At 40.6% G+C, this 20,680-nt stretch overlaps 1 protein-coding gene across 1 annotated transcript in view; it reads right to left on the bottom strand.

The window, feature by feature from the left end:
- The window catches only part of LOC142200617 (uncharacterized), a 109,596-nt gene that overhangs the window by 83,941 nt on the left and 4,975 nt on the right, over positions 1–20,680 (bottom strand). The window contains exons 2-7 of the mRNA XM_075271093.1: positions 18,727–18,840; positions 12,766–13,349; positions 5,482–5,502; positions 5,256–5,321; positions 2,443–2,496; positions 359–403 (exon numbers count right to left, since the gene is read on the bottom strand). Coding sequence (XP_075127194.1) covers positions 359–403; positions 2,443–2,496; positions 5,256–5,321; positions 5,482–5,502; positions 12,766–13,349; positions 18,727–18,832 — 876 coding nt within the window. The 5' untranslated portion in view covers positions 18,833–18,840. The remainder of the gene's footprint in view (positions 1–358; positions 404–2,442; positions 2,497–5,255; positions 5,322–5,481; positions 5,503–12,765; positions 13,350–18,726; positions 18,841–20,680) is intronic.

Below are 20,680 nucleotides of genomic sequence, written 5' to 3'. Positions count from 1 at the left end.
AAAATACAAGAAAAAACAAAACCCAAAACAGCAGCATGTCAATTATTTCTATGGAAATGCTCACATTATCTGCATAGGTATATTAGAAGCAGAAAGTCTGCAGAGGAAAACTCTGTCGAAAAAAACGTGATGCGTTTCCACCACATTCTTTTACGGCTTGTTACATGGACCTTATATAAATGGAAATATTGTAACCTGAGAATTTTTAAGCTTCAGGAATCGCTGCATATATATTAGGTAAAGATTAAGGTTAGATAAGATTAGATTAAGGTTGGTGAAATACAGCAATAATCAATCATATAAGAAATTGAATATTTTGTAACTTTATAACTGCATTAAACTGAGGAGATAAATGTACCTTTGGACCAGGAAATCCAATTGGACCTTCAGTACCCCGATCACCCTAAAAAAAATATTTTTTTCAAAATAAGTTTCCATATTTCACATTAATTCGATCTTATATTCAAGCTATCTACCATATTAGGATGTTATCGTTTTAGTTATTAACAAGTATTACTTATTTTATAACATCTTGGAGGACACTTCTTTTGCACGTTTCTTATTTTAGTTTGTCAATTTTTGTTTAAAACCCCCCCCAATGAATAAGGGGTTTTCCCATGAAATAGGTTAAATTAGCATCCTCATTAGCATCCTGATCAAGGAGCATTTGAATGACTCCCACTAATCTGGGGAATATGCAAATCTGTTTTCCAGGATGTGATTAGGAAAACAATCCCTTTGTTCGCTGCCACTAGGACAGCCCCCTTAAACATCATGTATGACTTTTTCAGTAAGCCTAATACCATGATGCGGGATTATTGGGAGTCTATTCCTTTTGGGATAGATATAATAGTCTGGCAATAATCCCGCATCATGGTATTAGGGTTACTGAAAAAGCCATGCATAATGTTTAAGGGGGATGTCCTAGTGGCAGCGAAAATAGGTATTGTTTTCTTAATTACATCCTGGAAAATAGATCTGCATATTCCCCAGAATCCTCCAGTGGAGCAAAAATGTCTCATAAAATCTCCACACGCCTGCAAAGGTGGCCTGAAAAGGCACTCTCCTTAAGGAGTCTTCTTAGTCCCTGATACCACTAATCTGTAACTTATCCCCTAACCTAAGGATCCTATGCACAACCATTAGGCTAGTTCAGATGGGGTTTTTTGGTCAGGATTTTGACGCGGAGGCCACCTCAGATTCCTGACTATAAAACGAATAGACGCGCCTGGATGTCGGCATCCAGTCGTGGCATTCTGCTCTGGATTAGGCCCAAATGAATGGGCCTAGTTGGTAGGGAGGTGTCATGAGGCGGACATTTGTGGCTGAAGAAAAGGCATGTCGCTTCTTTTTTCCATGAGTGGGAACAAATGGCACGTGAAGAAAGCAAATGACCAGCTTCCATTGATTTCAATGGGAGGTGTTTTTTGGTCAGGATTTTGAGGCGGAACCCGCTTCAAAATCCTGACCAAAAAACCCCTTCTGAACTCAACCTTAAATTTATAATATATTTGTCATTCCTGTGACGTGGATCTAAATAATGTGATTGGAATGTGACTCCAGTACTTTCCTGTATTGGTTTTTCAATAACAAATATATTACAGTAAAAATTATTTACAATTTTTAAATTATAAGTGATAGCAAATATGGGAAGAAAATTTTATCAGGTGAAGAATCCGAGGTCTTGTTCACATCTGCGTTCAGCAAATCTGTTGGTAATCAGTATTACAAAATGATTTCAAACTGACTTTGAACTGATTCAATGTGTTTTAAAAGTAATCTGCATGTATCAGTTTGTGTCATTTCCATCTGGTTTCCACTTTTTTTTGTGCACAGAGAAATCTAGAACTTACATGAGTTTGTCTACATAGTAAAAATAAGTATTTCAGAGGAACAACAACCAATCTGTCTTTTTTTAGCATTGAGGTCTATGGACTACAAATGGATTACAAACTGATAAACAGTTTGCAAGAACTCAATGATTGGATGTACAGTTTTGGAGAAATTCACTGTTGAAACGCTGTCGGGAATTGAGATCTGCAGTTGGATCTCAATGCCAAATAGTGTTTTCGACAGTGAATCACTACAAAACTGTAGGTAAAATCATCAAGTCCCTGGTAACATTTTAAAGATGAGAGTCTCTTCTTTAAAATGCATTTTAAAGCATCAAGATATGTTGATGCAGTCCAGAGATATCGGCATTAGTAGGGAGGACGTACTAAGTACGTCCTCCGCTACTGAAGTGCCACCTTGGGAGCACGTACAGTGTACGTGCCTGGCAGCGAAAGTGTTAAATTGAAAACTTCTGGTATACTGATCTTTAGGATGTAGATGAAACTTAGCCTCACGTCATATCACTTTGTATATCTACTGGTTTAGGCTCGATCACCGATAAAAATTAGTGATCGGACATTGACTGTGTAAGTAGCTAACAGTCTTTACCTGTGATCCTGGTAGTCCTGTGTCGCCCGATAATCCAATGCTTCCTTTTGCACCCTGAAGTTTTTAAAAAAATAAATAAGTAAATTATATATATATATATATATATATGTATAATCTTATCAACATATCTATAGTATATCTATATCACAATATATATATATATATATATATATATATATATATACATACACACATACTAATGCGTCTCAATAAATTAGAATATCATCAAAAAGTTATGGACTGTTGCTCAGTAGTCAAAGGTGTTTTCAGAAGAAAACAAACCCCCGAGTATAATAATTGGAGCCCTAGGGGAGGTGAAGAAACATAAAAACCACTGATACTCCCCTCTCCTGGATCCGGTGTTACTCTTAGCAGGCTTTGCACCTTTATGGTAATGTCCCAGACGTCACATGGAACATCCACGTAACGTCTGTGATATTACCATAAAGGCCCAAAGCCTGTGCTAGGAGTAACACCAGATCAAGGAGAGGTGAGTTAGTGATAGTGTTTCTTATGTTTCTTCATTTTCCCTGAGTCTCCAATTATTATTCTCCAGGGTCTGAAAAGACCCCAGAGTATAATAATAGTTCATGGGTGTGCTACTTATGGGGCATAATAGAGGTTAAGTAGGCCACTATGGGGCATAGTAGAGGTTGCAGGGGCCACTGTGGCTCCTTCAATCTCTATTATGCCCCACAGAGGCCCGTGCAACCTCTATTATATAAGGGTCAGATGTGTGGAAAAGTGAGGAGTCAAAGATGTCTGTGTTGCAAACTTTACAGAGACAAGTCACAGCTGGAAGAAGTGGTCATGGTGATCCAAAGGAAAGAGATGGGAAATGTGAGCAGACGTCTCCTGTAAGTCTCAAAATGTTACTGCACTGTATTCAATGTAATGTTACCACTAGCACGCCGAACCCCCTTCCCAGCCTCTCTGCTGTCTGAGACGGACGGCGTTTTTCGATCGTCCGCCCCAGGCAGCAGAGAAGGTTCACCACTGCCTTCAGGTAACAGATTTGATCATTTATGCCCATGTTCAAAATCTACCACTCATTCGAATCCCTCTTTCCTTATAATTGGAATAGGGATCATGTTCAACATCTTGGCATTTCTTTGTCAAACCCTAGCGGCCTTCTGTTTTCCTTTAACTATTTTGTTATGTTATCTAAAGTCTTACAAATGCAGGGGAAATTCTCCATTTCTCTGTCCTCCTACATGGGGAATATAGCCCTTGTTAAAATGATGGTGCTTCTGATTATACTATATTATATACTTTGTGTATCGTATTCATTACTGTACCAATCAAATTTTTGCTAAACTTCAGTCACTGCTACTAAAAATCCTAGAGTGAGGATTGTATGTCCTTGGTTGTTGGGTGGTACAGGAGTGCCAGACATCTAAATATTACTTAAGTGTTGTCCTAGATCAGGCAGTTTTGGTGGGCCCCCACCTTTAATAAAACATAGGTAGACAACCTGTTTACACCCTGCCTAACACTGAATTCTATAAATATCTTTATATTTGGCATGCTTTGCATACAACAGATTTATACAATTCTTGCCTGGCATACTCTGCATTCCTATTTCTCTACGAGAAACTTCCCAAACCTAAAAACTTATCTCTGTTTCATGATCTGCTCACAGCATATACCCCACCTAAACTTACTTGTATGTCTAAATTCTAATGTTGCTGGCTTGTGTTGGCGAACCTGTAGTCACAGTGGATCTTATGTCCATGCACGGTGGGATTGCCCTATTATTTACCCATTTTGGAAATTAGCCTTCAACTAGCAGAAAAAATCACCAATTTATGTGCACCATTTCTCCCCCATGTTGCCCATGGTTTTCTTAAAATGGAAAATTATTCCATTTACTTACTCTCTCATTTTGGTTGGTAGACTCCTTATTGCATACCATTGGAAATCATCCACTTGCCCCAATCCGGCAGAGTTGGTTAATCAGATTTTACATGAATCCGATCCCATTCAGATTTTACATGAATCCGATCCCATTCACTTATGAAATTTTATCACCAATGGTATTTGTACTAAGACCGGTGTCATTACTATCTTGATGTACTTTGGTCTAGTCTCTCCTTTTGTGTCTTATGGAAATATGCTGCAATGCACCAATATGTGCTGCCATACACTGTAAGGTAGGGCTCACGCTACCATTGGATTCTGATCAGAAGGTGTCAATTTAAAAAAACAAAAACAAAAAAACCACATGTCATAACAGACACAAACGGACAGTAACTGATGGCTATCAGTTACTGTCCATTAGAAGTCCGTTGCCCATAGACTTCAATGTTAAAAAAATACCAGACACTTGCTGTCCATTTTTTCAAACAGACAGAAAAGTCCTGCATGTAGTATTTTTTTTTTTGTCCGCTTGAAAAAGTAGACATGGGTTTAAATGGACAGAAACGGACACTAACGGACACAAGATAACATTTCAGACAGATCAGCTTGTGTCCATTGCTAAAATCTTGTGTGGACAATAGCCACAGACACTGCTGATGGAATCCAAGGGTAGTGTGAACACCCCCTTAACTGTGAATGTTTCCTTAACTGTAATACTGTCCAACATTGTACTGGTTTTCTGTTCTATACTTCTATTAAGTTTGTTTATCTGCCTGATTTTTACTGTACTTATTTCTTGAAAAAGTTAATAACTAGTTTATTGAAAAAAAAAGATACCATTCATACCACATAAAATAATCACTACTTTGATGTAAAAAATAAAAAATTGTTCCTTTGAAGAAGCAAAATAGATCATTTATTTAAGTGATTGAGAAGTAATATTGCAAATATACCTTTAAGCCTTTCAACCCTTTTGGACCAACAACTCCGTTTGTTGCTAAACATAAAGATCCCTCACACTGTAATAAAAGATATAACAAAATAATTTAGTCAGTAACTTTAATTGCAGCTGTATATGACATCCTATTATCTGACAACTTATATTATGCCATGTTCTCTTTGATGCTCCAGCTATTAAATGGGGTTTCAATAAGAGAGCTTGGAATATATTATATTTACCTCTGACTCAGCTTCTTTCATCTGCAAAGATAAAAAACAAGCAGGTTAATGTTTTTTTTCCCTTTAAATAACAAAGCTTAAATTATACCCATTTCACTATTGACAATGCATCAGTTATGATTTGTTAACAAAATTAAAGGGGATTTCTGGGAATTTAATATTGATGACGTATTCTTAGTACACAGTAAGTAAGCAATTTCAGATTGTTGAGGGTCAAGTATATGGCATATAATATATACAGTGTTGGCCAAAAGTATTGGCACCCCTGCAATTCTGTCAGATAATACTCGTTTTCTTCCAGAAAATGATTGCAATCACAAATTCTTTGGTATTATTATCTTCATTTAATTTGTTTTCAATGGAAAACCACAAAAAGAATTGTCAAAAATCCAAATTGGATATAATTCCACACCAAACATTAAAAAGGGGGTGGACAAAAGTATTGGCACTGTTTAAAAAAATCATGTGATGCTTCTCTAATTTGTGTAATTAACAGCACCTATTACTTACCTGAGGCACCTAACAGGTGGTGGCAATAACTAAATCACACTTGCAGCCAGTTGAAATGGATTAAAGTTGACTCAATCTCTTTCCTGTGTCCTTGTATGTACCACATTGAGCATGGAGAAAAGAAAGAAGACCAAAGACCTGTCTGAGGACTTGAGAAGCAAAATTGTGAGGAAGCATGAGCAATCTCAAGGCTACAAGTCCATCTCCAAAGACCTGAATGTTCCTGTGTCTACCATGCTCAGTGTCATCAAGAAGTTTAAAGCCCATGGCACTGTGGCTAACCTCCCTAAATGTGGACGGAAAAGAAAAATTGCCGAGAGATTTCAACGCAAGATTGTGAGAATGGTGGATAAAGAACCTCGACTAACATCCAAACAAGTTCAAGCTGCTGTGCAGTCCAAGGGTACAACAGTGTCAACCCGTACTATCCGTCGGCATCTGAATGAAAACGAACTGTATGGTAGGATACCCAGGAAGACCCCACTTCTTACCCAGAGACATAAAAAAGTCAGGCTGGAGTTTGCCAAAACTTACCTGAGAAAGCCAAAAACGTTTCGGAAGAATGTTCTCTGGTCAGATGAGACAAAAGTGGAGCTTTCTGGGAAAAGGCATCAACATAGAGTTTACAGGAAAAAAAAAGGCCTTCAAAGAAAAGAACACGGTCCCTACAGTCAAACATGGTGGAGCTTCCCTGATGTTTTGGGGTTGCTTTGCTGCCTCTGGCACTGGACTGCTTGACCGTGTGCATGGCATTATGAAGTCTGAACACTACCAACTAATTTTGCAGCATAATGTAGGGCCCAGTGTAAAGAAAGCTGGGTCTCCCTCAGAGGTCATGGGTCTTCCAGCAGGACAATGACCCAAAACACACTTCAAAAAGCACTAGAAAATGGTTTGAGAGAAAGCACTGGAGACTTCTAAAGTGGCCAGCAATGAGTCCAGACCTGAATCCCATAGAACACCTGTGGAGAAATCTCAAAATGGCAGTTTGGAGAAGGCACCCTTCAAATCTCAGGGACCTGGAGCAGTTTTCCAAAGAAGCACTACGTAGCACTACAGCTGTTTAGTTTAAACAAAATGGAGGTGCATTAATCAGACATCAATATTAAATTCCCATAAAACCGCTTTAGGCTAAGGCCCCATGTAGCGGGCTGCAGCAAAAAAGGTGTTGAAGGAAAATCCATGGCGTCAGCACATCACGGTTTTTCCTGCAGTCATTTTCACAGAAAGGATACATCTGAGGACTTTCTGCTACCATTATAGCAATAGGTAAACCGCCGGTGTTTCAGTAGGTATAATAGTCAGGCTGTGATTTCCAATACCGCAATGGCTTTGGAAATCGCAGTATGTCCACTGTGCGTATTTTGCTGCATTGCATGGATGGGTTTCCAATGTAGGCAAACCATGGTGTTTACATCATGCGGGGCCCAGACCTTCAACCTTAATTATGCTGTATGGCGAAAAATTTAAAAGCTAAAACGCAATGCCAGAATTGACCTTTTTTTAATCCAGCTAGAAAAATTTACTGTATATACTCAAGCATAAGCCGACTTTTTCAGCACATTTTTCATGCTCTCCTCGGCTTATACACGAGCCAGGGTCCACGGAGCACAGAAAACTGGAAAGACCTGGAAGGGGGAGGTCCTTTAGTGCTACTGCTCTGTGATTGGCTTGTCATGAGGTCATGTGACTGTGATGTCATCAAAGGTCCTGTAGCCACTGGTATGTAACATCTGCAGATAAGGTTGAGTCTAAATCCTAGTACCTCCGCCCACACCAGAGTCTGATCACATAGTCATGACGTCATCAGAGGTCCTTTATCACACTAGGATTTAGCATCTACCCTGCAGATGAGTAGCCAGGATTCATTGTGTCTTATGGAAGATGTCTGTTGTATGGAGGAGAGGAAGCTACAGTAAAGTGACACACACAGGGACCTTTCTTTAGTTACTCTGCCTATTAATGTCAGGAATTTGGGGTTATTAATTTAGTTTCAGTAACTCCATGTGCCTCACATTAATAACAGTTAACCCCATCATGTCCCTCATATTAACCCGTGTGCCCCATATAAGGGTTACTAATATGTGAGACACATGATGGTACTAATAAAGGACCTTAATTATGAAGATACCTAATTATTACCTCCATATGTCCCACATATCAGTAACTCTTATGTGAGGCACACAGGGGGTTAATGTGAGGGACATGATGGGGTTAACTGCTATTACTATGATCCCCATGGATGGTGGATTTTCCCCCCTCGGCTTATACTCGAGTCAATAAGTTTTCCCAGTTTTTTGTGGTAAAATTAGGGATCTCGGCTTATATTCGGGTTGGCTTATACTCGAGTATATACGGTAATCAAATTTATTCTATAAGTTATAGGCACCCAACATGGTGTCATTACAAAATGCATCTCATCCCGTAAACAACAAGCCATAGTGATATGGCCATATCACTAGAAAAATAAGGAAAATATAGCTTGTACAATGTGAAGACAAAACCCCCCCCAAATCACCAAATCATTAGAACACAACTGGCTGCCCAGCAGGAATGGAATGTATAAACTGTGTGAGTGTATATCATATTTAGAGCTTAAGAGGGAAAATATAGCAGAAGTGACCCCCCACAATAAGGGTGAGTTCAGACGGGGGTTTTTAGACCGAAACCTGAGGCAAAGGCCGCCTCAGTTTCCAATCCAAAAAGAATGGGCAGTACACCGACTTTCAGTCATGTACTCCGCTCTGGATTAGGCCCAATGAATGGGAATGTCTTCAGGCCGAATCGTGAGGAGAAATGGCCTGAAGAATGAGCACCTGACTTCTTTTCCTGGGAGCTGGAACAAGCTCCTGGAAAAAAACACCTGAGCAGCTGCAATTGATTTCAATGAGAGCCGTCTTTTTGGTCAGGATATTGCACTGTACTGTGAGAGCGGTGAGGAATGCCTCCCTCCCTCACCTCACAGTACTCGTCGATAGACTATTACTGAGGGGGGGCATTCCTTACCGCTCAGTGTCATCACTGGGCGGTAAGGAACGCCCCCTCTCACAGTAAAGCACAATAGATGCTGCTGTGAGGAAGGGCGATCCTGACTGACTGTCAGAAACACCCTTCTGACAGTGAAGAGCTATGGTATCGGCACTGATAGCTCTTCACTATGGGCACAGAATTGGAAAGCCGATTCAGCGCACTGTCGGCTTTCTAGCGGTGTATTAAACCGCATGTGCCCCAAATGGTGAAAGGTCCTCTTTAAGGGTGAGTTCACACGGAGGAAAGTGGAGCGCAATCTGGAGTAAATGCGCACTCATTTTGGCAAAATGTTATGACCCGGTCTCAGCAGTCTCGGCCTGTTAGGTTCAGGCGCAGAGTGTCCGGACGGCATTCAGCGCGTGAATCACCTGATGCACGGCAGGGGAATGTTCACACCAGACATGCTGTTTCTGCTCGGGCACTTGGGCGTGGATCACATGGTGAGTGGCCTGTTGGATCAGTGCCTGGTGTGTCTTGGCCTCTGAAGGGGTTAAGTTCTCTGCAGTGCTGCATACTTGACAGGCCATGGGCGAGGCCTTCTCTTACTATATAAGGCTGTTGTACATGCTACCTGATGCCGGTCTTAAATGTCTGTTCCTAGTAATGGTCTGTTGTCTGAAGCTGCTACCATCTGCATCCCGGACCATCCAGTTTCTTGCTCCTGTTCACACAGGACTGGTTCGCTAAGTGTTGAGCTCCTATCCAGACATAGTGTTCCGGGCGCAGCGAGCCCTAGGTATTTTTTCTGTTTGGAGGTTTGGAATTTTTTTGGTAGGGGTTTTTTATAGTGTGTGATACTCAGTTCTGTTTTTTCCTATCCCTTGCTTAGTTCAGTTATTCTGTGTTTCACGTTTATTTTCTCCCTATGCTTTTGTGTTCTCATGTTCACCGTTAGTCCAAGTCTGGACATCCGTGGGGGGCTTGTTCTGTATCTGCCTCTCCTTCGTAAACGTGAAGCTAGACAGGGGCTCTATTTCCCTTTTTCAGGTTAGCTACTTCTCCGGCTGTGCTCGTGCCCCTTCAGGCAAGTTAGTCGGGCCCACGGCTACTTCTAGTTGTGCGAGGCAGGGTGTAGGAGTATCCACACTAGAAATCCGAACTGCTCATACTTATTGTTTTTTTATATATGTTTTTCCATTACTGGACTGAGAAGTTATCAGTCAGGGGCCAGTCCGTGGTCAAGGATCCCCAGACCATAACACAAAATACACGTGTAAAGAATACACGTGTAAAATAAGACTCCCATTGACTTCAATTTCATTTTACACGTGTATTTTGTGTTTTTTTACACGTGTAAAAAAAATGTCATTGAAGTCAATGGGAGTCTTATTTTTACACGTGTATTTTTTACACGTGTATTTTTTTACACGTGTGAATGGGCCCTTGGATGCATTTTTCAATGATAATATTTTTGGTTCCTATAATTGATTGACTAAATTTTAGTAACTTTCGCCTGCCATTTTTTTAACATTTAAAATTACTTGCCATTAACTGTACAGCATAAGTAATATGTTACTTTTATTCTATTGATTAGTATGATTATGGCAATAATTATATCTTTAACTGCAATTTTTATGTTTTACAAATTTTGCAGATTTAAAACCCATTTTGTAACACAATCATCTTCTAAGAGGTATAACATTTTTATTTTTGTGTTCAAAAGCTTGTTAAGGCTAGGTTCACTCCAGCGCTTGAACTCAGTTTGGGGTCTCCATCCCTGAACCTGCATAAAAATGGTTTTCTGGTGAAAACTGGGCAGAAACCTGGCAAACCCCATTACAATCTATGGGATCCATGGGTTTCCACGGGTACCCACTTTTTAAGCGGGTCAGCTTTCCGTTTTTCAGGTCCCCAAACAGACACGGAGAACAAAAAGCCTAATGCTTCTGTGAACCTATTGTGATGGCTTGTTTTTTGTGGGATGAGCTATACTTTTTATTGGTACCATTTTGGATAGGACTAATCATGAGCAGTCATTATTTCTGTCTTTTTATTTAATTTTTTTTTTTTTTTTTTACAGCATTGCATATTAAATATTATTTTAATTTTATTATATGATGTGGCAATACCTGTTATGTATTTTTTATTTTTTTAACATAATACAGCCTTTTGATATTGGAAAGGGGCATTTTTGTATTCATATGTTTTTGGCATTTCATTGTACTTTTTTTAGCCTCACTATAGGACTTGAAACAGTGAGATCTGATTGCTTAATTATATATTACAATACTCATCTTATACATGCCTGCTTCCAACGGATGTTATTAGCACTGATTGCACTGATTAAAGAAAGACATGGTTCCCAGCTACTATTGAAGCTGAATGGCACCCCCAAAAGAAGGGCAGTGGGACCAATTGGGGTACTTATTTCTTATCCTACTACATTTTATTTATCATACTACATTTTATTTGTTATCCTACTACATTTTATTCGTTACAAAGATCTCCTTACTAAGCTGCACCTGATTCTTGTGTTGCCATGACAACAAAGACATGCTATCCTGAGTTATTGAAAATATACTCACAATATGATCAATCTGAAAATAATGATGCATGATACTAACAGGACACCTGTGATCAGATAATGTTAAGATGTACAGTGGCTTGCAAAAGTATTCATACCCCTTGTACTTTTTCACATCTTGTCACCTTACAACCCGAAACTTAAATGTATTTTATTGAGATTTTAAGTTATAGACCAACACAAAGTAGCACACAACATAAAGTAGAACGAAAATGATACCTAGTTTTCAAAATTTCAGTCTAAGGCTGGGTTCACACTACCGTAGGTGTCCGACAGCTAGTGTCCGTAACTAATGTCCGTTCAAGATTTTAGCAACAGACACTAGCTGTGTCCGATTAAAACTTGCATGAATTTAAATGAGATATTATGGTGTGTCGTCAGGGTCTGGGGTTGCTAGGTGGGGTGGCATAGACGCAAAAGTCCAGATTCTTTAGTCCAAAACAAAGGTAGAGTTTTATTTTCACTCAAAAAAAGTAGTGCAGCAACATAAGGAAACAATACAAAAATAAATACCTGCCCGGCTAGGCTCTAACTAAACACAGAATAGGTTACCTCACCTAGAATAACAGAAATCAAAAGCCAGTTGAATAATTCAGGACACAGCTTCAAAAATATGATCTCTCTGTTTGGCACTCCAGCCAACCTCTGCCCAAAGTCTGCTGCTGAAGCAACTTCTTAAGCCTCCTTGACGAGGAGACTCAACAGCTGAGTCGCTGCAGGAACAAGCGCAAAGTGTGGACTGCATCCACAGGATAGGCCATCAGTATTAGCTCTGTCAAGGTCCAACATCTGGATCCCATTCCAATTAGGTGTTTGGGCTGCCAGAAGCCATATACTAAGTATACAGCCAGAAGCAGCCCTCTACTCCTATTTAAGTGAATGGTAGCTGGGCTGCAGTTTCAGGTACACTGATATACCTTCAGGTCCTAGACAAACCTTTTAATTTGATATCTATAGGGGTAGAATATCTGGGCCCGCACCCATCAACTGTTTTAGCACAGCGTACAGAGCCAGAAGCAGAGGGTCATATACATTGTTTAGGGACCAAAATGCTTTTGTTCAGTGAATTTCCATCTAAAAAAAAAAAAAAAATACTTTACAGCCAAGTTCTATCAAGTTCTAGAAAATGTATTATTGATGTTTAACTACTGCATCATTTAACTCAAATACATGCTTAAATACATCTTTCAAAAATAAGACTGAAATATTAGTGTTCTTACCATTATACCCATCATCTTACTAATTGTTTTGTTTCGATCTTCACTTGGGAAAGTATTCCAGTATATTTCTATGGGGTAACTGGCAATTGTGGGAAGTTTATTCTGTGCTGTGGTCTGGTTGGTGGAGACCACAAATATTTTTATACCGGCATTCTTCATTGCTTCAGAGGCTTCCATTATTCCACCACAGGAATTTCCAGTGCTATAATCATCTGATAGCACAATGGCAAATTTAACACTTTTGCTTGTTCCAGAATCTTTTTGGATAGCTTCAGTCGTTGCTTTTAGAGCACAATCCACAAATGAGTGTCCTTCTATAAACCTGAGATTGTTAACTGATGTAATGAAAGTAGATGCATCATCTGTCAAATTGATGATTGGTTTCACAATGTTGGAGAACTGAAGTGCTGTATATCTCCACTGTGTATGGATGCCAATCTTTTTTAATGCTTGTGAATTTAAAGTAAAGATTCTAATAAAATTCTTAAATTCATTGGTAATACTGCCAGTTGAGTATTTCAAAGCCACACTTTCAGATGCATCAATGATAAAATACACATTTATGCCACAATCGAGGTTGTTGCCTAAAAGAAATGATTGAGTTAAAATTACATATGCATCAATATCCAAGCATTGACACACTACATGGATTCAAAATGCTATAGTTTTGTTCTATCGAGACAATGTATGTTTTTAAGAGTGCTTTTAACTATCTCAAGATAAAATAATTCTTTAATAGTCCCACCATGGGGAAATTAAGTGTGTTACAGCAGCATGGATAATACAGTAATATATTACAAGAAAAAAAGAAAAGCTCAGAATGGAAGATACTAGGAGTCATAGCAATTAAAAAGAAAAAGAAAGACTTCAGGATCATTTAGTTCTCTGTGCGGAGTTATCTTCACTTAGTTTGATGTTGATTATATAGCATGATCGCAGTTGGAAGGAAGGATCTCTGAAAGCGCTCCTTTTTACACTTGTGGTGAAGCAGTCGGTCACTGATAGTATTGCCAAGTGCCGTCATGGTCTCATACATGGGATGAGAGTTATTCTCCAACATGGAACTCACAGTATCCTTCTGTTAACAACCACCTACGCTGTGTCCAAGGGGTTCCCCAGGACAGAGCAGGCCCTTTTAACCAACCTGTCAAGTCTATTTCTATCCCTGGTTGATATACTACTCCCCCAGCAGCCCTGTGATGAATGGCCCAGAGTTATGTTTTTTTCACTGCCTTCTCAGATATATTTCCCTTTTGCCCTGTTAATTTACTCGACCTGATTAGCAAGATGCCAGAGATAGTGTCCAATTGTCCAAGCCTATTTCCTCCCTGGAGGTAGCTTGGCTCATCCCTTTGTTTCAACCTGGGCACAGCATTGTCTTGATTGTGCTAACTTCGTTATTCTTAGCAGGGGGTGTCTGGGATCAGTGGACTGAGAGCCTTGCTATCACCTTTTAGCAGACAACCTTACTCCACAGGACATCTGCAAAGAGTTATGACGGTATATAGTCATACTGGTACAAAGTGAGAGGGGAGCTGCCCACGTTGCTGACCTCATCGTGGGAGAGTGGAGATGTATTGTCACACATGACAAGACCGGAGGCTCTTGTTGTTCTTCCTGGACTGCTGGAATGTGTCACAAAGTGCTGTGATGCTGTGGAAGCTAATCCCTTGGACTAGGGTCTCTACTGTCTATGGAGATACCATGCATCCTGGACTCCTCTGCTAATGGCGTCGTCAAACGCTTCCCACCTAAAGATTACTTATGGACTCTAAAGGACTGTGCCCTGGATTTCATGAGGTGAACTCCGGAGACCTAACTGGGTATTACAATTCTGTTTCTAATCTTTTATTCTTTTTATTTTACTGCACTGTAACATACCTTTCTGTAATCATATAAGCTTGTATCCGCTAGCATATATCTCTATGTATGTTGGTTGTCTAGTATTGACCCTCTTGGGTTAATAAATATAAAACTTTAGAAAGCTCGTCTCACATTATCCTATAAGACCCGGTCCCTCTCTCAGGGTGAGAGCGGACGGTAAAGGTAAGAAGGTGATTGCTGTTTTGCCCGTGTCAAGGCCAGGTAGGCCAGAGGCTGGGTCAAGTGGCTGTAGCTAGACGAGATCCTTCTTAAAGGCCACTCTGAAGAAGATGGTTGATGTTACTACAAAGTTGAAAAAGGCCCTACGAAGTGCCCCCTGGACTCCAAAAGCCCTCAGCCTTCTCAGCAGGTAGAGTCTGCAGGAACCCTTTCTGCACAGCACATACAGGTGATCTGCCCAGTCCAGCTTATTATTGAGGAGCACACACAGATACTTACAGGTCTTGACTTACTGGGTGTGTGCTTGCCTGTCCCTCAGGTGGGGGTTGGTGGGTCGTATTATACTACTAAACCAGTTAGTTAGACCAGCTATCCTTTCAGCTTTAGCCCAATGTTAGTCAGTCTATGTTGACTAAAGCAGATGGGGCTGCTATAGGGGCTTTGAATATCAGATGAACACACTGTGGGACAATACTGCAACACCCAAATGTGTATGGGTGCTCCCAGACCGGCTTTTACTGGGTGTGTGTTTGTCTGTCCCTCAGGTGGGGGTTGGTGGGTCGTATTATACTACTAAACCAGTTAGACCAGCTATCCTTTCAGCTTTAGCCCAATGTTAGTCAGTCTATGTCAGCTAAACCAGATGGGGCTGCTATAGGGGCTTTGAATATCAGGTGAACACTGTAAGGATTGGAGTCAGGGTCAGGCAGTGCAAAGTGACACAGCTGGGAAAGCAACACTGTGCAACTAATGACAAAAGGGGTCGCAGGCCCTGCAGCTATAACTATGCTGTAATATCTGATATGAGGCAGACCAATGCACTTCCTAATTGAACTGCGCCTACCACGACTCCTTACACTTCTATCCGGCGGCTAGGATGAGGGGAGAGGAGGCTCTGAAAGTCCTAGGGACTGGAGTCACGGGGTCACACCTAAACAGAAAGCACAGTGCAAATGCAATGCCAAACAAAAGACTAAACAGCATGGAACCAGGGAGGACCACAAGTCCCAGCAAGACACAGAAGAGAAGGCGAGGTCAGACGAGCAAGAGGTCAAGCCAGGAGATATAATAAAAGGTACCAAATCAAAAGACAAGGGATAGTCAAAAATACAAGCCATGTCTAAAAACCAAGAAACATATAGAATACAAACAGACAGGGAATCAGACTGAGCAGGAGGACCAGGAAACACAAGTGAATGGCTGGCAAGGATCCATGCCTGGGTGGGGTTTAAATAGCAGCAGAAAAACACACCTGATGGCTAACGGCATGGAGACTGAAGGCAAGGAAAAGATTAACCCTTAATGACCTAAGCACACCCAATAGAACTCCTAACACGTATCCCAGGGAGACGCCGCACAGCAAGGAGACCGCGGCGACTCCGTATCCTGACAAACACACTGTGGGGCAACACTACAAGACCACTACATCTTTTAGTGTATCCCCCTACACTTTGGTGGTAGTTATTGATGCCACTACTTTAGGCTTTTAAAGGATATCAATAAAAGTTCGAGTTTTAGTGCATTTATTTTTTGGTTTGTTAATTAGTTCTATTTATACACCTACCATATTTTGTTTATTTATTTTGGTTTTCACTCTAAGCACCCTATATCATCCTATAGATTTCGTTGGAGTCTCTACCGAAGAATCTGCTAAAAATCAGAGGATTTAAACTTATGTCCTCCATTCTCACTCATAATTACGCTCGATGTTATGTTCGATGGATGCTTCTTCCACTAGAAGTGGGGCACCATGATGAGGAGTACCCCCTGTACTAATTTATGCCAACCAGTTTTTAATGGTGGTGGGAGAAGAATTAAATTTTTGTTGAGAAAAGGGATGAATGGACCTCTTCCATACTCCTATGGTTGCGATATATTGACGATATAATCATCCTTTGGCTGGGAATTGTTGAACAGTTCTGGGGTTTTGTCGGTATTCTCAACATGAATTATATCAACTTGAGACGGACAGCAACCATTCACCCATCTAGCACCTCTTTCCTGGACCTACACATTGGATCAGATGGCTCTCTCATGATCAAGGTCTTTAGAAAAGATACTCCTCTTTTGGACTAGTCATCACCCCTTGGCCCTTATAAGGGGTATCTCTAAGAGACAATCCCTCAGGGTTCATATTAAATCATATTAGACACAAGGTGGAAGTGCGTAAATAACTTAACCAACTCAAAATAGTAGAGAAGCAAAAAAGTTTAATATCCTGATGTCGATGACAAGAAGAAAAAGTTGAAATACTTCATTGCTGTGACCAAAACAAAAACTTCTGAAAGTAACTATGGAACAAATATCTGTGAAAATGAGCAGCAGTTATTTGCATGCAAAGTATGAGACAGTTGGATGTTACTATTAAATTAGATAATGTTAAAATAGATAGCATTATGGTGTGACAAAAAGTTGGAAAGAACTTGGAACATGAGACTACCAGATGGAAACATGTGGTGAGACATTTTTCATTTATGTGATTAACCACTTTAGTACCGGGCCAATTTGTGGTCCAGGACTAGACACATTTTAGTTTTTTTTTTGTATGTGCAGTTTTGAAGGCTGTAACGTTTTTCTCATATGTCTCATTCAACTAATTTTTGCATCTTACAGAGATACAGAGAGAGAGCAATGGAGTAGCCTCCAGGACTAGCATCCAGAAAGTACTTGGTTGAGCCTAGTGTGAGTGCTAAGGAGGGACCTCAGAAAAACAAGCTCTTCCTTTAGAGGTTAGTCAGGGTTCAAGAAGTTAAGTATTACCTTGTGTGTGGACGGTTTTTAATTCCTAATTTAAATTAAAATTTAATATATCTTTTTTTCCTGCAATCACTTAAAAGTTAAATCCATTAATTTTAGATTTCCAGTAGCTTTAATGTTATTTACCTGGCACTCAACACCACAAACACCTCTGTAATATTCAGAAAAATCCTTCCTTTGATGTAAACTACTTCCAAGTTTCCTCAATAGCAGTAAATCGAGGAATGGAGAAGCGCAATAAATAACTACAAGAAACTCACCGTGTACCAGTCACTGCAAAGGGACTACACCATGGCCGCCTACCTGGAAAAAATACCCTACCCCAAACACAGACAGACCCTGAGCCGATACAGACTGAGCGCCCACAGCCTGGAGATGGGGACAGGACGACGCAGGCAGACGTACAAGCCATGGGTAAACAGACTGTGCCAACACTGCGACTAGGGGGCCCTACAAGACAAGGCACACTTCCTGCTACACTGCACCAAATACTCAGCTGTGAGGGCCGTCTACTACCAAAGACTCTCTGCCCACATCCCAGACTTCACATCTGCAGATGAGAAGAAGAAACTCTACATCCTACTGGGAGAAGAGGAGTCCACTGTAGAGATTGCTGCCCAATACGTGTCCAGCTGTCACCAAATGAGGGGAAGATGAAACCCATGGACTGTTATACCCCCTAATCACCCATTCACCCTGGAAATTTCTCCCCCCACCACCAATTGCACACTCCCACATATCCCAACGCCCTGCACGCCATACCAACCATTCCGTCTGGCACCAATAAAGCTCTTCTGACTTGCATTAATCTGTTTGGATGATGAGAAGAGGAAATTCTACATCCTACTGGGAGAAGAAGAGTTGACTATGGAGATCACTGCCCAATAGGTGTCCACCTGACACCAACTAAGAGGAAGATGAGATCCCAAAGACTATTATACCCCAAATCACCTCCTCCATACCCACCATCCCCCCCCAACCCCAACTCCCTCCCCCCCCCCACTTTACTTGCTTTGGCAATGCCAAATATCTATTCGGACGTGCCAATAAAGCTTATTTGATTTGATAGAAGAAGTAGCATAATGGAAAATAACAATAGAATTCATTTATGGCCATGCCACATTTATTGTGTGTAGAAAATAGGATAAAACATTGACTCACCTGTATTTTTCAAAAATGAAATAAATGTATGATGTTGGTTTATCTGACTGTAAGATAAGGACAGGCAGCAAAATGAAAGCACAAGTTTTACAGGATCCCCAAACATTGTTCAGTCTGAAAAAATAAGAGAGTTAAATGCATTTGTTAGATTGGTAACTTGCTTTTACACATTCATTTTTTCACAACATATTGATGCGCCAACTCTGTTATTATTCTAAATGAACCGATAATCATAGCTCTTACTGCCACTAATTCATTCCCACATTTTGTCTTTATATTGAAGTTCTAAGAGCATTGCCATCCAGTACTCGTCCCTCTTCTTGATGCTCATAATACGCTTGTCGTTGTTCATTCAGAGAATACAGCCTGCCATGCTTGCCAGGGTTAGTGTTCTTGGTTAGTGTGGTTGTCGTCATAATCATGATCATCTTCTTCTTGAAACAGGCAAGGGTCAGCCTCCTCCACTGGCTGTGCCTGTTATATATTAAAGACCCACTCTGCATCCAAGTGAGAGTTTTTCTCTCTTCCAGTCTAGAAGTCTCATTTCCTGCCATAATAACCCTGACCCAGATATTCCTCATCCTTCTCCATCAACATGCCAATGGCATATGAATAAACAGAGCGGCTGCACTAGCTGCTGGCTCTGTGCTTTTTCATGCAGCATACCTCATTCAGAATTTTTTTCCCTCTTCCTGTTACATAGTAGAAAATAATAAATGGCACCATTTTGAAGTACAACTTGTCACGCAAAAATCAAGTCCTCATATGACTACGTAACAGAAAATGAGAATATTGAACGCTATGGCTTTTGGAAAGTAGGGAGTAAAGAACGAAAACACAAAAATGAAAAATGTCTGCATTTCCTAAAGGTTAAAGACTAGAGATGAGCGAACAGTAAAATGTTCGAGGTTCGATATTCGTTTCGAGTAGCCCCTCAATATTCGACTACTCGAATCGAATATCGAACCCTATTATAGTCTATGGGGGGGGAAAATGCTCGTTTCAGGGGTAGGCAACATTCGATCAAATTATACTTACCAAGTCCACGAGTGACGGTCGGGCTGGATCCTCCGAGAAGTCTTCTCCGTGCAGCGTCCCCGTGGCATCTTCCGGCTCTGAATTCACTCTGCCAGGCATCGGGCCTGGGCAGAGCCGACTGCGCATGCCCGCGCTACACCGCGGGGAAGCTGCATGGAGAAGACTTCTAAAGGTAGGAGAAGAACCAGCGTTGATTGGCCGACTGTATAGCATTCGGCCAATCAATGCTGGTTCTGCATCGAACTTTTACATTCGAATAGCGAGTGGTACTCGATCGAGTACAAGTATTTTGAATACCGTAGTATTCGATCGAATACCTACTTGATCGAGTACTACTCGCTCATCTCTATTAAAGACATGTGCTATATTGTTTGGCAGTGCTGACCAACTTTTCTGTGTTTTTTGCATTATGCTTTTCCTATTCATTCAGAGGCCACAGGTCCACATAGAGGAAGCTGTTTGTTATATAGACATATAATAATTGATGGGTAACCTAGGCCCTAAGAGAGGTAAGTCATTTTAGTGTAGGGACCCACCTAAAACTAGTCACCTTAATGTGGCATCCAGAGGAATCAGATTTCTGTGCTTCTGAGAACACCTTTATAAGTTAAGCTATAAAGTAAGTGTCTGAGCTTTCAAATGTTTTTGATTCAAAGCGTGATTTTGTTTTAAGTGTGATCTAAGATTAAGCGACTTTATACTCAGGAGTTTTAGCAGTGGGAGATTAGAGAGGTAAACAAGTGGCTCATGAGCTGTGTAGGAAGGAGAGGTTTGGGTTCTTGGGTCCCCTCTGTTATCCTACGAACTCTGCTAGTCACCAGTGGTGAGTGGAAGGTAAGAGGTGTGATCGCAGGTAGGCCAAGTGGCTTGGTAAAGCGTTGTCCTTCACAATGCTGTTTTGAGATGCTATCACCAA

Source organism: Leptodactylus fuscus, chromosome 4 (genome assembly GCF_031893055.1).
Source record: "Leptodactylus fuscus isolate aLepFus1 chromosome 4, aLepFus1.hap2, whole genome shotgun sequence".
In the NCBI taxonomy this organism is placed as follows: Eukaryota; Metazoa; Chordata; class Amphibia; order Anura; family Leptodactylidae; genus Leptodactylus; species Leptodactylus fuscus.
The sequence above is the reverse complement of the archived record's forward strand: the minus strand, read 5'-3'. Positions and strand labels throughout refer to the sequence as shown.